This window comes from Oreochromis aureus, linkage group 8 (genome assembly GCF_013358895.1).
Source record: "Oreochromis aureus strain Israel breed Guangdong linkage group 8, ZZ_aureus, whole genome shotgun sequence".
Lineage (NCBI taxonomy): Eukaryota > Metazoa > Chordata > Actinopteri > Cichliformes > Cichlidae > Oreochromis > Oreochromis aureus.
In genome coordinates this window covers 17,664,115-17,684,930 of record NC_052949.1, presented here as the reverse complement: position 1 = coordinate 17,684,930, position 20,816 = coordinate 17,664,115, and the positions used below count along the sequence as shown (strand labels likewise).

General features: G+C 36.5%; 1 protein-coding gene across 1 annotated transcript; it reads right to left on the bottom strand.

Moving 5' to 3' along the window:
- Window positions 1-538: 538 nt before the first annotated feature.
- LOC116320067 (integrin alpha-M-like) lies at window positions 539-19,807 on the bottom strand. Its single transcript, XM_031739578.2, has 30 exons — window positions 19,680-19,807; window positions 16,507-16,609; window positions 16,240-16,343; window positions 15,789-15,859; window positions 15,080-15,194; window positions 13,067-13,194; window positions 12,800-12,945; window positions 12,272-12,422; window positions 11,577-11,721; window positions 11,158-11,231; window positions 10,884-11,004; window positions 9,089-9,228; window positions 8,830-8,970; window positions 8,525-8,737; window positions 8,275-8,408; window positions 7,455-7,597; window positions 7,193-7,347; window positions 6,957-7,082; window positions 4,508-4,581; window positions 4,198-4,339; window positions 4,011-4,109; window positions 3,830-3,909; window positions 3,672-3,758; window positions 3,491-3,560; window positions 1,868-1,966; window positions 1,656-1,736; window positions 1,438-1,548; window positions 1,170-1,283; window positions 961-1,071; window positions 539-779 (listed from the first exon to the last, which is right to left on the bottom strand). The coding sequence occupies exons 1-30, from the start codon at window positions 19,714-19,716 to the stop codon at window positions 684-686; spliced, it is 3,411 nt and encodes a 1,136-aa protein (XP_031595438.2). The 5' UTR covers window positions 19,717-19,807; the 3' UTR covers window positions 539-683.
- Between the last annotated feature and the right edge of the window lie 1,009 nt (window positions 19,808-20,816).

The window sequence follows — 20,816 nt, the reverse complement described above, 5'->3', positions numbered from 1 at the left end:
AAAATGCAGAAGTTACAGGGTGACTGTTCAGAGTTACGTCAGCGATTTAGAGGAAGCTCTATGTACACTGAGCTACAATACTGATAGCACTATGTTTTAAACAACACACTACACCTTGGTGGGATTTTTTGTTGTTTTTGATCATATAAACAATATACATACAGATGATGCCAGAAAAGACTAAGGATTAAGGGCTGATGCATGTGGATTGGTTGCAGTCATGTGTAGCTTCCTTAAAAATTCCTACCTCTTTCCACTTCCTGCAGTGTCACTATGTGTCAAAACTATTCACAAAATCACCTATTGGTGGTGCTAAAGAGACAGTTGCGCCAACACTATCAGCACAAAACTACATAAAATAACAAGAATTTGCAGGTATCGCACTGCACTAAACACAAAAATTCAAATTCGCTGTACAATGGTTGCCATTCTAACTCAGAAATATTCATTGTATAGTAAAGTGTTCATCAAAAAAGAGCCACTTTGAAAATGTGAGGAAACTTTGTCAGAGATAACAGTGAATGAGTGGGTGAGGGAATGATGTCAGACACAGCAAGCTGTTTTTGGTTTAATTAATCAAATGTGGTAGCATTGACATTTTTACACAAAATGTTGACTTCTACAATTATAAGGAGGATCTATAGCTTTCATATAGTTTAAACATGCAACTACAAATGTGATCTTTATTTTTCTGCCGGGGGTGGACTTCCATCAGTCCCTGGATCGTCCTCTGCATTGTCATTTATCATCTGCTTGTACTTACTCTCGAAAAATCCAGCCTAGAATTGCAAGGAAAAACATAAAAATGCACCAGTCATCCATTAAAAAGATTAATGAAAATACCAAAGCTATATGAGTGAATATACTAACCTTTAAATTATTTTTAACTGAACATGTTATCTAAAAACATTAAAGCTGTGCAAGTAATTGAAAAAAAAAAGTCTAAAAAGTGTCTTTTACCTTATACAGACCAGCAGTGAGTAAAGCCAGAAAAGCCAACCCTGCCAGACATCCTCCAATGATCTCTTTGGTGAAATTTGCCTCAGAATATACTTCAACCACTGCTTCAAGCTGAGAGATAATAGAATATGGATTATATTCAAGCTCTTTCATAACTCAGACAAGAGAAAAAAAAATGTAATCTATATAATGTCTATGTATGTAATCACCTTGTGAACAGGAGGATTGTTGTTAGACACTGTTGAAAAGTAGATGTATTGGCTTTGGTCATACTCCACAGAGGCTGTACTGGTCAAGAGGAATTTGGCAGATTGAAGTCCAATCTAAGAGAAAATGGAACACAATGAGCCAAAATTGGGTGTTTTTCAATTTAACAGGAAACATACTTATCTAAAACAAAAAACAAAAAAACCCAAGTTATTAGTACATACTCAGGAACAAATCTTAATGAGACAACACAAACTTCCCTTCAACTACCTGCTCTATCCATCCCGAACTAATGTTGGCAGAGATTTCGTATGTCCTACTCTGCAGTCTTTTCAAGAACGAGTTGCACTTGAACACTCTGCACCTGGCTACAGAGCAATCCTGAGGGTGAGAAAATGCAACATAAGCTGTGATCCAGTGTAATGGGATTTCTTTTTAAATCTACAATTAGGGTAAATATGAACAGTTAAGTACAGAGGCATACTTACCACCACTTTATTCTTTTGTATTTTTGGAACAAAATCTCTGACACTTGGTTCTTCATCATTTCCTCTCTGACAATCTGAAATCTGAAATGTGTTTGATTTATTAAATAAAACACAGTTTGATAGTTTTATTAGTTTCACCACATGCATCCATCCATATCAAAATTTAAGCCATTTGTGGAGTCAAAAACTAAAACTTCTGACAAATGTAATACCTGTAGGCTGCTCAAATCCACCCAAATGTCTTTTTCACCAAGCTTCACTGGAACCTTGATCACCACAATGAAATTAAGCGCTCTGATATCGTTTGTAACCTAAACAAATAAAGAAAAGGACAATCAACCATTAAATTTAGGTGTAAATCATACAATGGACTTTAGAAAAATATAGATACAGTGTTGAGAAAAAGTGATTTCCTATTTTTTTGTATGTTTGTCACACCTAAATGTTTTAGACCATCAAACAACTTTAAATATTAGACAAAAATAACAAGTAAATACAAAAGGCAGTTTCTAAATGAAGGCGTTTCTGTTTAAGAGGAAAAATATCCAAACCTACATAGGCCTCATTCATTGTTGCAGAATTGTTGTAATTATGCCACAATGGAGGGTTTTTGAGCATTAAAACCACCTTTGTAATGTCATATCACAGCATCTCTTTTGGATTCAGGTCAGGACTTTGGCTAGGTGTGCTTGCTGGTGTGTTTTGCATCCTTGTCCTGCTCCAGAACCCAGCTTGAGGTCGAACAGATGGCCAAACATTCTCCTTCATGATGTTTTGGTAGACAGCAAAATTCATAGTTCCATGTACTAGAGCATCCATGCCTTATCACTTCCAGATTGGACTATTGCAACTCTCTTTACCTGGGCCTCCAACTCTCACTCCTTCAGCGCCTGCAATTAGTCCAAAATGCGGCAGCACGCCTCTTAACCGGCACTGGAAGGCATGAGCACATCACCCCTGTCCTCGCTAACTTACACTGGCTTCCCGTTAAATATCGCATTGATTTCAAAATCCTTCTGCTCACTTTTAAAATTCTAAATAACCTGGCCCCTAGCTACCTAACTGATCTCCTCGATCTGTACAACCCAAAGAGAGCACTAAGATCCTCCAGCCAACTGCTTCTAATGCAACCAAGGTCTTGTTTAAAAACCAGAGGTGACCATGCTTTTGCCATTGCCACCCCTAGACTCTGGAATAATCTCCCAGTTGATATCCGTACATCAGAATCAATTTAATCATTCAAATCGTGCTTAAAAACACACCTGTTCAACTTAGCTTTCGAAGCAAATTAGTTTGACTTTCATTCGGCCTGCACTGTTTTCTGGCAAAACTGAAATGATCCTTTATTGTTCCTTTTGCTCAGCAGTTGTTTTAATCTTGGAGCTCTGCCAGGCAGGCTATTTTTGCCCAGACTCTTTCTTATGTTGGAGTCATGAACTCTGACCCTAACTGAGGTAAGTGGTGGGAGATCTCAATTGCTTTGTTTCTTGTTGGTTCTGGATTTTCCTTGGAACGCAGTATGATGTCTGTCTGTTGAGGATCTTTTAGTTTACTTAATTTGTCAGGCAGGTCCTATTTAAGTGAATTCTTAAGAAGATTTGTTGTCAGGCCTGGGTGTGGCTAGAGAAATTGTACTACTTTCCAAAAATGTGATACACCACAGTTAATTTATGTTATAAAAATAACATAAATGATTTTTTGTATTATCTTGGTCTAATAATAACATTTTTTTTTGATTATCTGATGAACATTTAAGTGTGACAGACATATACAAAAAATAGTAGATCAGGAAAGAGGCAAAAACTTTTCACACCACTGTAGAAGTTTAATTGTACCTTAACTGATTGTTGGACTGGTTTCTTCAAATCATTCTTCCCAAATGTGAAATTGTTGTAGCTTAGTGAGCTAAAAAGATAATGTATATTTAATGTTTAAAATACATATAATACTTGTTATTACATACTTATTTGTTACTTACTACATGATTTCTTTAGTTACAAACAAAACAACACTTACCTCGCAAATGTCATAAAAATGCTGTATTTTACATTAATTGATTTCCTTTTGTAAAGTTCACTTGTAGGTGCATGCTCCTGATTTCCACTGAAAGAGAGAAGTGAACATATTTGTAAGGTATGCATGGGGCTGTTACTTAAATGAAGAAGGAACAGTACCTGGTGGCATTTGCAGTGATAAAGATCTGCTTCTCAAATTGACTGTTGGTGTCAATCCCATAGGAGACAATGAAAGAAGCCTTAATTGAATGAGAAAGATGAGTGACTTCTCTTTGCCTTTAAATTGTGCAAAATTCAGAAAAAAGAATTGATAAAAAAAATGTTATTTATAAAAAAACACCTTAGTTTTGCTCTTGAAAATTGGCTTGTCAATAGTGCAGTCTGTCGTTCCTCGTGATAAACCATCTTCACTGTCCAAGGAGTTGCACTCAATTCTTCCCTTTATTAAAAAACAAAATGATTCCTGGATGCATTTGAACAGCAACAGATCAATGATGAACTGATACAGACTTGATCCTGATGCTTACCTGCTGACTCGTGAACTTCCTGTAGGAGAGTCCAGCTGGATATGTGAGAATAACACGACTGTTGTAGGAGTTTTCTCCTCTGTTCTCCACTGTGACTGTGACATTCAGAAGTTCATCAATGCCCACTTTAACCACTGAAAATCTGGTAGCACATGGAGAAAGATGAGAAAAAGAGAGAGGAAACAAGGCTACAGGCATACTAATGCCACAGTGCATCAAATATAATGTGCTTTGAGCTTTGATAAACCATGTTATTTTTCAGTTCAAACAGTATGGCAACAATAGCTGTGCTCACACAAGCAAGCCTCACCTGGTGAAGCTGAAATCCACTTTAAGGTTATCAACACATCTGTTGTCAGTACCACAGTTGATCTCAAACCCTAACTGTGAAAGAGAGCAATATGGAAACGTAAATAAAGTATTCATTATTTGCTTTATGAACTAGTAGATTTTAAACTAAACTGGGAGCCAATTAAGTGACTTCAGTACTAGGTTAATATGTTCAAATTTACATGTACATGTAAGGTCTGTGGCTGATATATTCTGAAAAAGTTGAAGTAATAATACTGATTATCTGGAAAATCCTGTAAATAAAACATTATACTAGTCTTACCTGCTTAAGCATAGACTAATTTCTTTAATTTCTCTTTCCAAAATTATGCCCAGATTCCTGACTTGCTCAATGTGTTTCCAAAAAATAGTATTGATATGAGCAAATTTTTTGTTTCTGACCTTTTCGACCGAAAACAAAATATTTCCGCCTGAGCTTCATCTTTAGATAAGTTTGATCTTGTTTAAAGAGATCTGTTATTTTTTGGAAGGTAATAAAATTGTCCACTTAGTGGGTGTCTCTTGAACAACAGTAGTCCTTCAACTAGATGTGGAGCTAGAATGAACTAGAGTTTGGGTGACTGGGTGGGTGGCATGCAGACCACCCTAACATTGGGAAGAGCATCACTAGGGCAGGGGGTGAATTGAATGCTACTTGGCCACAGTGATGAGGTTGGTCCCAGAAAAGTTGGTCAAGAAGGGAGATGGACAACCCCAGCCACCTGCCAGATGGAGGCAACAACAGAAGGCCACTTACTGTCTTGGAGCAACTGTGACCACATAATTTTTTAGTTGGTTTATTAGAGCATTCTGATTCTGCACCCCACAGATGTACGGTGAGTGTAGTTATCACCAGCAGCATGGAAATAATCCTTATTCAGGATAGAGAATTTATTTTCCAGTTGGAGAGGCTCAGATTTTCTGGCAAGACATGGAGCTAGCTCAGGCATTTGGCTTAGTTCCCAGCTTTTTCAAAAGGTGAAATGCCAGGTTGGCAGCTACATCCAGCCATGGGAAGGTTGAAGTTAGTTTCTCATCTGCAGTGGTGACTATGGAGCCAAGGAGCCGCTCAACACGTCTGATCTGGTACCAAGTAGATATTCTTCCTTCCAACTCTACAATTTTTGTGAGTCAAACGGAGACAGTTGCCACATCCATTAGGAAGCAACAGCTGAGATCTTTAACATGGCCAATAAGTAGAAGAGCCCCGTCACCTTTTAACTGAAAAAAAAGGTCTGGAGGACATAATGCAATCACCAAGAGAGTGAAGCACATGCAAGAAAGTGTCCAAGACATACTTTTATCTCCTTATGCAGACTCCAAAAACAGTATCAGAAATTTTGGCAGTTTGCAAGTCAGTATACCACTTTGGTGGTTTTCAACCACTGCAAATGTGCTCCTGTGCAGCCCTCCACAATCCCAACTGCATATCGCTAGACAAAATGACCTATGCATCAGTCGAATGCTGATTTGTTGACAAGTGGTCCAGAATAGGGGAAGGGGAAACAGTAGAGTTCACCAGGAATAGATCAAATATGTAAAAAAAGAGAAAAAAGTCAAAAATAGATTGTGCAAAGTACACACAGTAGCTGCCATGGGCACTTGACATTGTTTTTAACACTTGGTTTCACTTCAGCTCTTTGGATGTCATAACTTCACTTTTCTCGATAGCTGACTGGTGGACTATCAACAGCACATGCAAGATTAGCCTAAAGACTGGATGTACCATGTGTTTCTGACGCTGTCCTCATCTGACAACAAACAGTGTCTGCAGGCAGACGGGCAGTCTGTGAGTGTTTGCAGACTGCCTTTGCTCTAGCCCCCTTCAAGCAAAAACTAAGCGTCATTTGGTCATTTGCACAACAAATTGCAATATAATTAAGTACATATTGTTCTTCTTCTTGAAGAATATTTCTTCACAAAGAACAATGCAATGGTTGCTAATGAACAGGGTATTCTTGGGTATTCTAGCAAGCAGTGCTTTTGTGCTGTTTTTACTGGGATCCACTTCTTTAACACTTCTTAGACATAGGCACTGTTCATAAAGTAAAAGCTTGTGTATTTTATATTTTTAAACTTGAAATTTGTCACTACTGTGGAAGCAGCTGAGAACTATATAGGTTCTCTTTTGTGTTAAAAACCTGTTTAAAAGAGTAAAAAAAATTGCATACAGAAAGCAGTTCTTTGCACAGCTTGCATGTATTGTAGGGGTACACCACTGGAGTAAATATAACTCATTTGCTTCCAGTACTTCAGTAGAAGTGTCTCCAAAAGGTATAAGTCAATCACATGCCAACAATACAAGGAATTTGAAAATGAAAGTGCAAAACTAAAGCTGTTTCTTAACTTTGGCTAGGCTTAGTTATCCAGTCAAATGTTCTTTGGGTTTGTTTTTAGTTGGATGATATTTTTTTTCTTGGGTTACTTACCGGAAAAATAGTTGCTGTTTGAGTCTGTGGGGCAAGACTTGGCCTGAGATTTGTGTTTGAGGGCAACCCATCAAGTCTGAATTTGAGCTCATTGGAAAGTACATTAAGAGCATCCTCTGGACAGGCCTGCAAGAAGAGAACAACGTTAAGTTTAGAGGACTCTGAAAAAACAATCTTTTGTTTAATGACTTGAATCTCTCTTGGTTTTAGTACTTTTTCAGATGTTTAGATTTTACCTCGATAATGAATTTTACAGTTGAACATTGTCGGTTTCGTAAGTCAACAGTAACTGATCCAGACTGCTCTTGTTGTTTCCCACTGACGTAAGCCCGGTTGGTTGGAGATTTGCGAGAAGCATCCAGTGTTAACGTGTAATCAATCCTTGCTTGAGCTGAAACAAATACATTTTGATTTAAATGTTACAAATGTTCAGACATTAACATTAAAATAATGGACACTGGCTTTTTTGTTTTACAAAAAGTGAGGTGAATGATGAACCTGTGTTGACTGCAGACACTCTGCTCATGGTAAAACAGATTTCAGCTGTGTTCTCCAATGGTTTTGAGCAGTCTACATTCTGAGTAGGAATTTGGTTTGGGCTGAATAACACCTCAGCTTTTACCATTACTATGGGTCTTGATCTGGAAAGTAGGGGGAAAAAAACATATAAATTACATTTGGGGTTTTAATTAGTACCAAACTTAAAGCTACAGAATTTTGAGTCACCTAAAAATGTCGTTTTTCAAGCTGAAATGTTGTAAATGACAATTAATTATTTATACAACAAATCTTAAATAAATATTTAAGGAAACGCTTTTTGATTGAATTTTTATAACTCTATAACAATAGTGTTTCAGTTAAGTAACTTTATCATACCAATTGGCTTACTAAATGATAACTATTTCATAACGTTAACATGACTTTACTACACACTATTTTATTAAATCCTCTGTTTTGGGGTAATGCATGCATTTCAATTTCTGAGTGGAAATCATTTATTACAACAAGACTGAACACAGACTATAATTCTAGATGCTTAACCAACCACATTTATTGCTTCTTTAACCAGTAGAGCATTTTCAACCATGTGTTAAGATAACTAGAAAAAGGAAATCCATTGATTAGTTACCTTTTTAAAATTATAAACTTTCATTAATATAATTTGACCTTTGAAAAATAAATATGTTTTACCCTGTTCTATATTTCAAACTGATGTGAACTTTTATCCATTAGTGAATTCATTAAGGTTCACCGTCAACAAAAATGATAGAATTATCATAAACGAAAGTAATGTATGATTACATCATCTTGAACTTACCTCAGTAAGACAACTTTGCCCTTTGAACCCACCGCTAAGTCAGGCAGTCGGTCCAAACTGTGGTCAAAAGATGACTGACTGATTGACAGGCCAAAGAACTTCAGTCCTGACTGGACCTCAGAGCCAGTAATTCTCTGTGTACATTGAAATATTTTAATCAGATTATATATTCCAACTGTAGATTGTATAGATATTGGAATTACGTGGTAGATGATTTTAGTCATCATTGTGAGTTCTTTGATGTTTGTACCTGTGAGTAAGTAGGACTGATTCTTCCTCCTCCTTCACTGTGGAATATGTAGATGCTGCCTTCACCATTATTCTCCAAAGGTGCTCCAACTGCCAAATCCCTGAATCCATCTGAGTTTAGATCAGGCAGTACAGCAAGAGAAGAGCCGAACCTTCCTTTGACAGCTGCATGTCCTCTTAGTACTAACGGATCATCAAAATTACACTCCACAAACTAAAAGGAGGAGAGTGAATATTTTATGAACATTAAGAAAGTTGGCAAATAAACCAATTAGTTTAACTGCAGTAGATGACATTGTGATTTACCAAATCAATTAATCTGCAAACATAAACTCTTCCCTCTCTATCAGGCTCCATGTACATTGGGGCTGATATGAAGATTAGATCAGTGATGTCATCATTATTTATGTCCATGGTACACACCTCTGCTCCAAAATATTGACCAGTCTGATAATGTTAAAGCAAAAAATTATTAATTAGAAAAACTGTGTAACTGAAACAGCTTTTATTTTTGAGAAAATAATTTTACAATTTGATTCAGGTTTGTCTTCCTGCAAAAACATACCCGTGATGAAAAGGACTCAATCTTTTGGTTTTTCAAGTTTTCTCTGTTAACAGCGACCACAGCTCCTCTGTGTTTATATCTTGGAGCACCAACAACTGTCAGAGAGCCACGTTGAGCTTTAGCAATTGCCATGGAGTAACCTAGAATTTAGGTATTTGAAAGGGGAAGAAAGATTAAGATGCCTCCGTTCTTAGTATTCTGGTTTTTGTCTCTGTGTTTCATGGTTGCTCTCTCTCCCCTGTCAGCTGTATCCCCTTGTCAAGTCTGCATTTATGTGTTATGTTTCCTGTTTTACTTTGTAAGTCTGTGTCTCATGATAGTGTGTCTAGTTTGGCTTCCCCTTGTCTTGTTGTGTTTGATACCAGGTATGCTCTCCTCCTGTGTCCTATTCCCTCGTTCCTCCGTGTATTTTAGCCCTGTGTTTCTCTCAGTCAGCGTTGCATCGTCCCTTCATGCTTGTGGGTTTCTCCTGTTGTGCTCCCAGAGATTGCAGTCTTGAGTTTCCCAGTGTTTTGTTTTTAGTTCCCAGTTTCTAGGTTTTGGTTTGGTTTGGTTTGTGTAAGTGTTTTTTGTGTAAGTTTTGCCACTGCGATAAAGCAGCCTCCTTCAGTTCATCCCTGTGTTTTGAGTTCTGCATTTGGGTCCTTTCTCCTGCCTGACACAGCAGGTTCATGACAAAATTGTGTCTGTTTTGCAAACTCATTAGCAGAGATGGGCAGTAACGCGTTACTGTAATCCGATTACTTTTTCAAGTAACGAGTAAAGTAAGGGATTACTATTGCAAAAACGGTAATTAGATTACTGTTACTTTCCTGTAAGCACGCTGTGTTACTGCGTTACTGAAACCGTGATTTTTTTGCGAGAGTGTCTCATGACAATGACGTAAGCGAGTGCATCGTTCGTGGCAACAGCTGTGCGCAGATCAACAATGGATAATATATCGAGTGCGGGAGAGAGTATGAGCATGCAGCGTTTAAAGCGTGGAAGTACTGACCTTACTTTTAGTTTGATTCCGTAAAAAGTGACAAAAACATTAGCGTCCGCTGTTCACTGCGTCGGAAGAAAACTTCTTTTTACAGCGAAAAAACCCCTTAACTTCTGAGAAAGCACCGACTATGCTACCACAGAATGGGAAATTCACAGACAAACTTGCGGATTCTTCCACTAACCGCTGCGGCACACCTGCACCAGGGCAAACATCCACATGCTAGATAGGTGAAAATACAGCAACAGGACCGCTGAGTCTTTGATTTTATTTATTTTCTGCTGTGTTTCACTTGCATTTATTTGAAAGACAGAGTGTAAGCACAAAAAAATATTTTATTTTATGTGCTGGAATGTGCAGAAAATAGGCTTAAATGTTAAACAAATTTCTTCCAGTCAGAGAATGTTGCATATAATTAAATTTTTGCTTGATGCACAAAGTTAAAAGATTAAAACTAATAAAACAAGTTTTAAAAAGAGACATTTTGTATGATGGATTATGGAGAAAAAGTAGAATTGGGCTGAAAGATCTATCGCTTTATCACTTATTCAGGTTGTAAATCGTGTTTTTAAAAAGTAACTAAGTAACTAAGTAACTAAGTAATTAATTATTTTTGAAAATAAGTAATCAGTAAAGTAACGGGATTATTTTTGGGGGGAAGTAATCAGTAATTAGTTACTGATTACTTTTTTCAAGTAACTTGACCAACACTGCTCATTAGTGTGTCTGGGTGAAAGAACTGGAGCAGAGCTGTGTATATACATGATTACATGTGTATGAGTTAGATTGTTAAAGCTGTAATATTCTTACCAAGATAACTGTCAGGCTCTAAAGACACATCCTCATATGTTTTCACCTTTTGGCCTCCTGTTGTGCATTGCACGTAGCCTCCCCTCCACTGGTTTGCACCAACAATAGACATCTGAATTCCCTACAGTGTAGACAGAAAATACATTTTACATATAATTTATTAAACTGATTTAACTGTATAAATGTTTATTTGCCTATAGGTCATAAAAACTGCCATGTGAATCTTTCTTTCTATGACTCGGCTGTCTGATGAGTTTCAGGTAGTTTTAATTACCTCAGGCACATAAACTGCACTGAATCCCTCTTGAGACATTTCCATTTCCAGTGACTCTCCACTGCTTTGAGATCCTGTATCAGAAAAAAAACATCCTGTAACTTTACATTAGAGAAATGAACCTTCTCATTTATAATTTAAAATGTGAATCTAATGAATACAATATAATAAAGTTGATACAATGTGGTGATTTTAGTTGCTTCATAGTGTAGCAGTTTACACAACAAATGAAAGTTCACTACTTTAATTCCAGTAAAACACACAGATTATCATCATGTTAGGAATGACATCTGATGTGAAAAAACTCTTATGAATAGGTAGGCAGCTAAAAATAATATTTAATATAATGTAATTATTTGAATTTTTGAAACATTTACAGGAATTTTAACAAAATTGAAACAATAAATTCATGTTCGTACCTTCGATGGAGAAAATTTTGTCCTGCAGATTCTGTCTTATTACTTCAAGTGCGTCGAAGTTCTCCACCTCAAACACATATGAGGGAGTGGATGCAATGGTGCGCAGTTCTTTTCTTGCATCAGGGAGCCTAAATGCGCTGCCCACCTAAGATTTTACAGATATGTTTGAGTCCTCATATTAAGCAAGATTATTTGCTCACTTTAATAAAATACAGTCCTTATACTTCACCTGATTGACAGTAAAATTTACACACATCACTAAGCCATTACTTAGCCTTAACAAATATTTGAGAAAGAATTAGTCATTTTAAAGACCTTACCTAATATGAGTGTGGTACTGTAATATGATCTCACTGCTGCAACAAGTCAGTTTGTGAAATTTAATCCCTCCTGTATTTTCCACGATTGACTATAAATGGTATTATTTCAAAGTGGAAGCATTTAGAGCCATGCCAACTCAGTGTAAAAGTTGAAAACACTTTTAACCTTCTGTGGCGTTAACACAGCACAAAAATTATGAGCTTCATAGACTGGGTCTCTATGACAAAGCAGCTTCTGAAGGTGTAGTGAGTCAGTGGCTCAGAACCTGTCTCCCTATAGTGCAGCATAATGGGAGTGTAGTGTGACAAGTGAACAAAACCAATTATTAATATAAAACTCAAGATTCTGCAAGCTTAAATAATGGAAGTACTTACCCCAATAGCAAATCGAACGATGTTTTTACTCTCTGCTCGCTTTGTTGCATCTCGTAGATCATACCGGTCAGTAGATTGTCCATCAGTAACTACTATCAAGACCTTCTTCACATTTGGTCTGGAACCTCTTTGTGTTGTGAAAACATTGTTCCTGTCAAATAAAAAAAAAAATCAAATTTCAAAAGATTGTTTTACAGTTGATCTTGTAAATTATATACTATCAGGTAAACTGCATGATTGTTATTTAAGCATACATCATTCTGTTTTGCATGTTTCTTTTACTTTTGTACAAATCAATTTTTTTCAAATTTAAATCTGCAAACATTTGAATTTAGCCTTTTTTGGTGCCATGACTCTGGTGAAGATACTTTAAAACCCAAGTCTGAGTACAGTATCCCATTTAAAAGGCTTCCCGCAGTCACACAGTCAGATTAGTGTGGTCAGATTCAAAGAAAAAAAGTCATCTGGACAGGAAGTCCAAACAATGAGGTAACTGCAGTGCTTCAGTAATATCATTGTACTACTTACACAACATGTGTGATGGCCTTAGCTGTGTAAGTAGATCCCCCCTGCTGTCTGATTCCATTGATGTCAGTCTCCACTGATCCAGATGAGGAAAATTTCTTAAAGTTAAAGTGAACCTCTGGATAAGTGGAGAACTGGGAAACAGAAAACTGAAAAGGCAGAAATGAAAACATGTAAAACATTATTTGTATGGGACTGAATAGAAATAACAATGGAACTATTTTATATCTGTGCCATGATTTTACTGACAGAGCGACAACAGCTGCTCACCTGTGTTTCACTTGAAAGAAATGACTGAATTATCTCTTTCACAAATGTCTTCATTGTTTGAAAATCAGGCTGAGACACGCTGCCTGAACCATCCAACAGAAAGGCAATGTCTGTTTGCAGTGGGCACCCTATCAAAGAGATTAATTTCAGAATGAAATACATTTTTAAGGGTTAATTTTAACATTTTCCTCATACTCATATTATATAAACAATAGAATAGAAAAGAAAAGAATAGCCCTTTGTTGCACATTGTACATGTACAATGAAACTATGGCTGCTCACACCAACTGTGCAGGAAATATAAATACTAAGACAACAAGTATAAATAACAAAGAAGAGGAAGGCACACATTAAAAGGAGAAGTTGCTTGAAGTGCTTGAATGCAGTGCAAGACTTGGGACTTTGTGGGTGGGGGTTACCATAAATACCTCATTTAGACAAGCTTCTCTTTAATGTAAATTCTTAATAAAGTTGATGTAAAAGATCCAACTTTAACTCTAAATAGACTATCTAAAGTATGCATTCAAAAAGGAAAATAATTATTTACAAAACCTAATTTGTGATGTGGAAATGATTTCTAGTGAACGAATACTAAAAGAATTTAGATGGTGTGCTTACGATACAGAATTTAAACCAAATGAAAGTGATAAAAGATTTCAGTCTTGGATAGAGAGTGGACTAACAACATTCCATTCCTTCACACATAAAGGGACACTACAGAGTTTTCAATCTTTACAAATAAGAAATGGCCTAAGACAAGTAGATTTCTTCAGGTTTCTTCAAATGTGGGATTATTTTAACAGACATTGCAATATCCCAAACCCAAACTCGGTTGAGTCAGGAATTTTTAAGATAGTTAAATTAGCATATGTTGGTTCTCCGAGAAAGGCAATCTCCAAACTATATAATGTGCTTCTTCAGGCAAGGTACTCAACAAGTTCACTATCTTGAAGAGACCACTGCTGGAAGAATATTATTAGATTTTTCAAAACCCCTCATTAAACTAGATATAAAAATGGGACAGGGGAATGCTGGAGAAGGTGTGGATCAGAAGAGGCACATCATTACCATATCTTTTGGGATTGCCATAATTTAAAAAATTACTGATGGGAATTCATAAAACTCTGTGCGAGGTCTTTAAGATAAAATTTGATATTAATTTTGCAAATTTGTACTTGGGCCTGGTTGCTGGCTCGGTCCAGGGAGGGGACACAAAGCTCTTACAAGCGCTATTAGTGGCCAGAAAAAAAATCAATAACCAAAAAGAGGCTAAATCCAACTCCGCCAACACTTGAGGATTGGTTTAATGTGGTTTTTGACATATTTAACATGGAAAAATTGACATTCTCCTTGAAAATTCGAAAAGATAAATTCTACAAGATATGGAATAATTGGATTAGCTTTGTGTCCCCCATCCGCCCTGAATTTAGGTAACATCAGCCCTGAATTGGTGTATCTCCCATGTATTGTATAATGCCAGGTCAACCCTCTACTTCATAATATGTATTGAATGTACTTTAAGTAAATAAGTTAAATATGCTGCATTATGTATACACTGTCAAGCCACCGAGTTCACTTTTTGTTATCTGAATGTAAAACAAAAGGACTAAGAAAAAGTCTTTTTTTTTTCCATTTGACTAAATAATATCAATGCACTTTATTGTAACAAGCCCTTTTCAATAAAAATATAAAAAATAATTATAAAAAAAAAGGAAATGATTTCTAAGCAATATCTAAACTTGATTTAGGTGTTTTTTCTGCAAGTTTTTTAGGGGTGTGGCTTCAGATTTGGCCTTGACTATCATCTCTTTTTTAAATGGCTTTTTTACACCAAGTCATACAAGTCATACATGTAGCCTGGTGTCCCTTCTACCTTTGCAGCAATCTCATCTTCCAAAAAAGTATTTTTTTATTTGCTCCACTGCTTTTTCTGATCAGCCTTAAATTATGCTGACATGTATAAGAGAGTATGTGTTAAAGCGTTTCTCTTTTACAAACTCCTTTTACTGTTACCTTGAATAGAAGAAGGTATGGGTGGTCCAAGCCTATTATAATGGTACAACTGAAAGCACACCCCGTTGTACATGGTGATGCTTTTGCAGTCCTTTGCAATAGTTGGACCACACACCTGAGAGGAGACAAAGCCAAGATGTGATTAAACAATGGTGTATTGTTTGAGATCAACCAATTTGACAAAAAACAAATTCTTATATGACTGTTCAGAATTGGTGATTAAAAAGAAAAAAAAACTTTAGCTTTTTAAAGAAGTTGTGCAAATTTTTACCTTGATATGATCAATCATTTTTACGTTAAGGGACAAATTTGAGCATTTTAAAACATGATTTTAATTTTTTCATTAGTTAATTTTACAGCACTTTAGAGCCTTCACAACTTATTAAGCACATTATTAATACACTATCCACACAGACACATAGTTAGCACTACAACTACAAATCTGTAAACCTTAAATATAAAAGTATCTAATTTCAATCCAGTCCTTTGTACTTGGAGCGTTTCTAACTCGAAATATGTGAAAGTATAAATTTAATATTTGCTGTTATAGTTATTGTACCCAATAAATCAGTTTGGGACAGGTGGCAGGCAAACTGACCTTCATGCATTTTGATATTATAATAAAACATCTGACACACAGAGGACAGAAGATTTTGATCCTTAGAGAATGTAACAAAGCACTGGTAATGTCTGCAGTTCAGTAACTCACCACAGTGTTTTGTGCTGTTTGATCGCTTTTCATAGTCAAACCAAGCGACATGTTGACTGCGAAACCTGGTGCTGTAATGAAAAACATTACATTTTTATTGTTTTTTAAAAAACAAAACACAAAAATACACTGTAAAAGTAAGAGCACAAGGGTGAAGGTAACAAATTGAAAGAAAAACAGAATTACATTTCACTATTATGTCATTTTAAAATGTTGAAAACAATAGAAAAGAAAAATCTTAATGATTTTTTTTCTTTGCTTATTTAATTTTATTAACTGGTAAATCAATATGGTTTCTGAAGAGTGAATGTTACCTAGTAAGATACCTAGATATATGTACTCTATCAACCGATTTAACGAGTTCCTGTGCCTGGATTTGTGCAAAATTTCTTTGACAGCAAAATATTTACTGTCAGAGTTTTAGGACATTTAGAAATTAACAGTTACCTACCTTCAAATTGTATATCTTGGCATGTTTGGGGAGATGTGGTGCACCTATATATTCTCCCTCTTTCATTTTGTGAATACTGTTCAAGTGGAGCACTGACCAGCAGACTGAGGAAAGAAATTCAGTCAATGATGTAAGTCTAAACTACAAAACTACAAGTATTTTATATGTTTATTTTTTGCTGTGGGGCATAACAGAGATGGTAGTTCAAAATAAATACATAAATAGCAATAATCTTAAACACACAGATGGAAACCAATGTTCACTTACTCTGATTGTCTTTGAACCACCTGGTAACCAAAACCAGCAGCAGAGTTCCTCAGGGTCTTCCAAGCCACGGGCTCAATATTGAAACAAAGTGTGGCACTAAACACTGAAAATTTAAGAAGAAAGAAAAACATCAGAAGTTTTATTTAAAGCCTTCATAAGAATGAAAATGTGGTTATAGCGCTTCTAATTACAAATCACATTGAGAAAACTAGGCTGTGGGATTTTTTTTAACCCTTTCATCAGCAGTAGTGACTAAAAAGCTCAGAATATTGTGCTCAAAGCAGTTACTTGCTTGGAAGTTATTAGATTTCATTGTGGAAGCTTAAATGCTTTTTGATTTGATTACCATACAGTGAAAATTTCATACCACAACATCCATATGTAACAAAGTCAAAGGGCTCGGCTGTAGGCATGCAAGCCCAAACAAGAATCTCAGCAGCACTGAGCGTGTGCAGCTGAGCTAAATTGCTAATTGCAAACGTTCGACTAATTTTCTCTGCCAGTTTACACCTAGAAAGCTTTGAAAGTCATAAAAAATGAGAATTATAGCTATATTTTAATCAACTTCAGCACTCTGGAGGACTGCAAATTACATCTGGACAGTTCAGACTTATATTTAGGAGTGTTTCATCGCATTGCTATTAGGAAACCAAACGCATTGACTTGCTCAAGCAGCAAACCGGCATCATCCATGAAGAGAATTCACTCTGAAGATTCCCTGTAGCTGGCCTCTCCACAGACCAGTGACATGGTGGGCATTTTGAAGTCAATAAGCACAAAACTCTGCAGCTGTGACTCACGTCTGGCCCTTTTGGCAATCCTTCAAAAAGACTTTCAAGTGCTGCATGAGTCAATGAAATTCAGACAGCAGCTGCTGGCTGCAAACACTTGCTGCTGTAAACACCATCCTCAGAGAGTCGGTGAAATTCATCGAGAAAGAATGACCCGAGAAAACTGAAGGATTAAAGACACTATTATTGAGCTCCAGGCTCACAGCATGATGGATAGCTTGGTGTTTTCAGGAATACCAGAGATGGCAGAAGAGGATCCAGAAACAATGGTGAGTCATGACATCCAGACTTATCTGAAACTCTGGGTGGATGTAGTTAAAAACATCAGCTTACACCGTGCTCATTGTTTTGAAGGTAAATGAGCAGATGGATGAAGATCCCGATCTTTTGTGGACAAATTCAAACACTGGTCCAAGGCTGCAGCTGGGAGCTGAAAGGAACAGACTTGCATGTTTGCAGTTTCCAAAGGAAATGCTGGAGTGATGCAAGTTCCTGTTCTCTATCCAAAAAAGGCTCATTCACGGAGGCTCCCAGGCTGTCATCGTGGTCAATAAGCTGTATGTCAAAGGGCAGCTTTATCATGACCAAAACACCACACAATGGCTGTACTGATCCTAGTTAGTACTAGGATAGGTTATACATGACCACACTGAGATTTGTCGCATGGCATGTATGGGAAGTTGGTTTGAAGTAAAAGAGGCTTAAACTTTCTAACCCGTTAAATGGCAAACATTATCTTTCTACAATTTGGACTCATTGGTCCGAAACATCTGTGCACACACTTTTCCACAGTTTCCTCACACATTCTCATTTTGTTACAACTCAAAAAACAGAGGTGTAGCCGTACTAATTAGCAGAAGAATAAACTTACTGTTAGTAGCTGTCATTACAGACCCAGAAAGTAGATTTGTAAAACTTAGATCCACTTAGATCCAAGCTCAGTATTTATGTATTTCCAGTATCTAGGAATCAAATGTTGATAACCCCTTCTTTTTTCATAACACCTTCACTTTAATTTCTGATCACTGATCACTCTGACACCATGTATAATAGGTATTTAATCCTGAAATTGACAGGCTCAGTACAGCAGTGAGTCAAAGGAACGGGCAGTCCACAGACATTCTTAAACAATACATGAGTGATTTTGGTCTTTGCAATGCTTGGCATTAACATCACCCCGCTCTCAGGGATTACACCTTCTTATAACCAGTACACTACTCCAGTACTCACATTCTCGCATAGTTTTTAGTTAGCTTCATTATATCACTATCAGCGATCATGCACCAGTGCCAGTCTCTCTGACACAGCCCCAGATCCAGATGGTTTTCCAGCTGAGTGTTATAAAGAACTTTGGCCTATGATAGCACCTACTTTTTTTTTTGGTAAATGGAAATTCAAATTCAGAGTGATCTCCAAACATACCGCCCAATTTCAGTCATAAATGTTGATCTTAAAATACTCTGTAAAGTCCTTGTCAGAAGATTAGCATAAAATCACTTGATTCATAATACATCCTGATCAAAAGGGGTAAACACTCCACCACTAAAAAAACACACAGACTAATAAATATAATATAAATATAACAGATTATTGCTCCATCAATAAATTAGAAACCGCAGTTGTCTTTTTAGCTACAAAGAAAGCCTTTGACTGGGTAAACTCAAATTTTTATTAGCCGCTCTATACAAATTTAGATTTTTGGTACATTCTTCGTAGACTGGATCTATACAGCTCTCAGAATGCATGTGTTAGGGCTAAGTACTTCCCAAAACAGATCACAAGCTCGCATCTGGTCCACTGCTTGTGTTGTTAATGGGTGGATATGTGTGAACGAGTAAGTGAATGGCTTGGGTGTGTGTGCGAGTGTGTGTGTGTGTGGGTGTGTGGGTGTGTGCCTACACGGCTGGATCTGGGTCTGGGGCTTGCTGAGCTTGGCCACTGAGGGACATGGTCATAGGAAATGGATATATACACAAGAAGTAATAAGTATATTGGATTTTATGTCCAGTTCTACAGTTCGTTTTGGATTGTAAGTAAGAATTTGCTTTTGTTATGTTTGACGATTCAGGAAATAAACTCATAGACATTTTAGTAATTAAACTATTTATACAGTCAGAAGTTAACTGAGTTGATTGCAGAGATAGAGGAGAAAAATGCAAATAAGGAAATGGCCATTACAAAAGTATTTATAAATGATTTGCTTTCCCTTGCTAATCTGTAGCCCTATTTGTTTTTAATTCCACAAGAAATATATTTTTTTAGACACTTTGTCACTGTGCTGTGTGTATTTAGTAGAAAAACTTACTAGCATATTTTTACTGTTTGCAGACATTTATTATTAATGAATAAAAGACAAACACGGAATGCGCAAGCTTGTCTTACCTGACAAGAATAGCGTAGCACTAATTATCCAGTCCATTCTGTCACTCCCATGGAAAACGTAAACAACACAGTTCAGTATTACTTCTCTTGAAAGTTTCAGAGGAGGAGATGAAATTAAAATGCAAAAAGTCATAAGAGAGTTCCTCAAAGGTAAGAGGTTCATTAAGAGGAACTGTTATGTAGGAGGAGCTACAATACTGACAGCACTGTCTGTTTGATGCCAAACTACACTGTGGTGGTGTTGTTTAATGTGAATTAAACACTCATTTTTTAAGTAAACAATAGTGACACTTAGAGTAAACACATTGGATAGCTTATTAGTTTCTGAGCCACAAGATAAAATCACTGTGATTATGAATATGAAGATAAGAAATAGCAAAACAAAAACCTTCAATCTAAGGTTCTATCAGTCTGTTATTTGCTAGTGTGAAAATATTTTTTTTGGTAAAAAGTTGGTCTTAATCAAATTTAAAAGCAATTGTTTAATTGTAATAAAGAAAAAGAAATCTAAAAATAAAAATTCACTTTCTGCTTTTCATGTGACTTCATCTGAACATCTATGAGTGAGAAAATTTGATATCTTGGCAGTTTTGCAAGCGACAAAGAGGCCTGGATTTATTACGTTCCTACTTCGTGTGTGGTTGACTGTTCATACCCTAATAACCCTAATCTTGAACAGTGTGGATCTTTTGTGAGCACATTATCCTGATATGCACATAAAGTGAATACATTTTCAGTACTTAGCAGCAATTTGAACATCTAAAAATAGTTCATTTTTGAGCCTCGCCTCACTGGTAGATGACTAACCAGCTGACTCTTGCTGTATGAGGAAGTCTACATGAAGTCACCCTCCCCACGAGTGTTAAAGTATATTTTTCACACCACAAACTTACACCTGATGCTCTGAGCATATCCAAGGCGCAACATTTCACGTCTTTTCAAAATGTGTTTTGTTTCATAAGCTTTTTGAATGAGAGAAACTGAAAGCCATGTGATGTGTAGTAAAACCTGAAGATGTGAATGTGTAACCTGATCCTGATAAACACAGACTGATTAATGGAAGATGGTCTACTGTAGTGACGTCAGTAGACAATGTGGAAAGAGTATTTCAAGGAGATCCTTAATCCTACTGACACA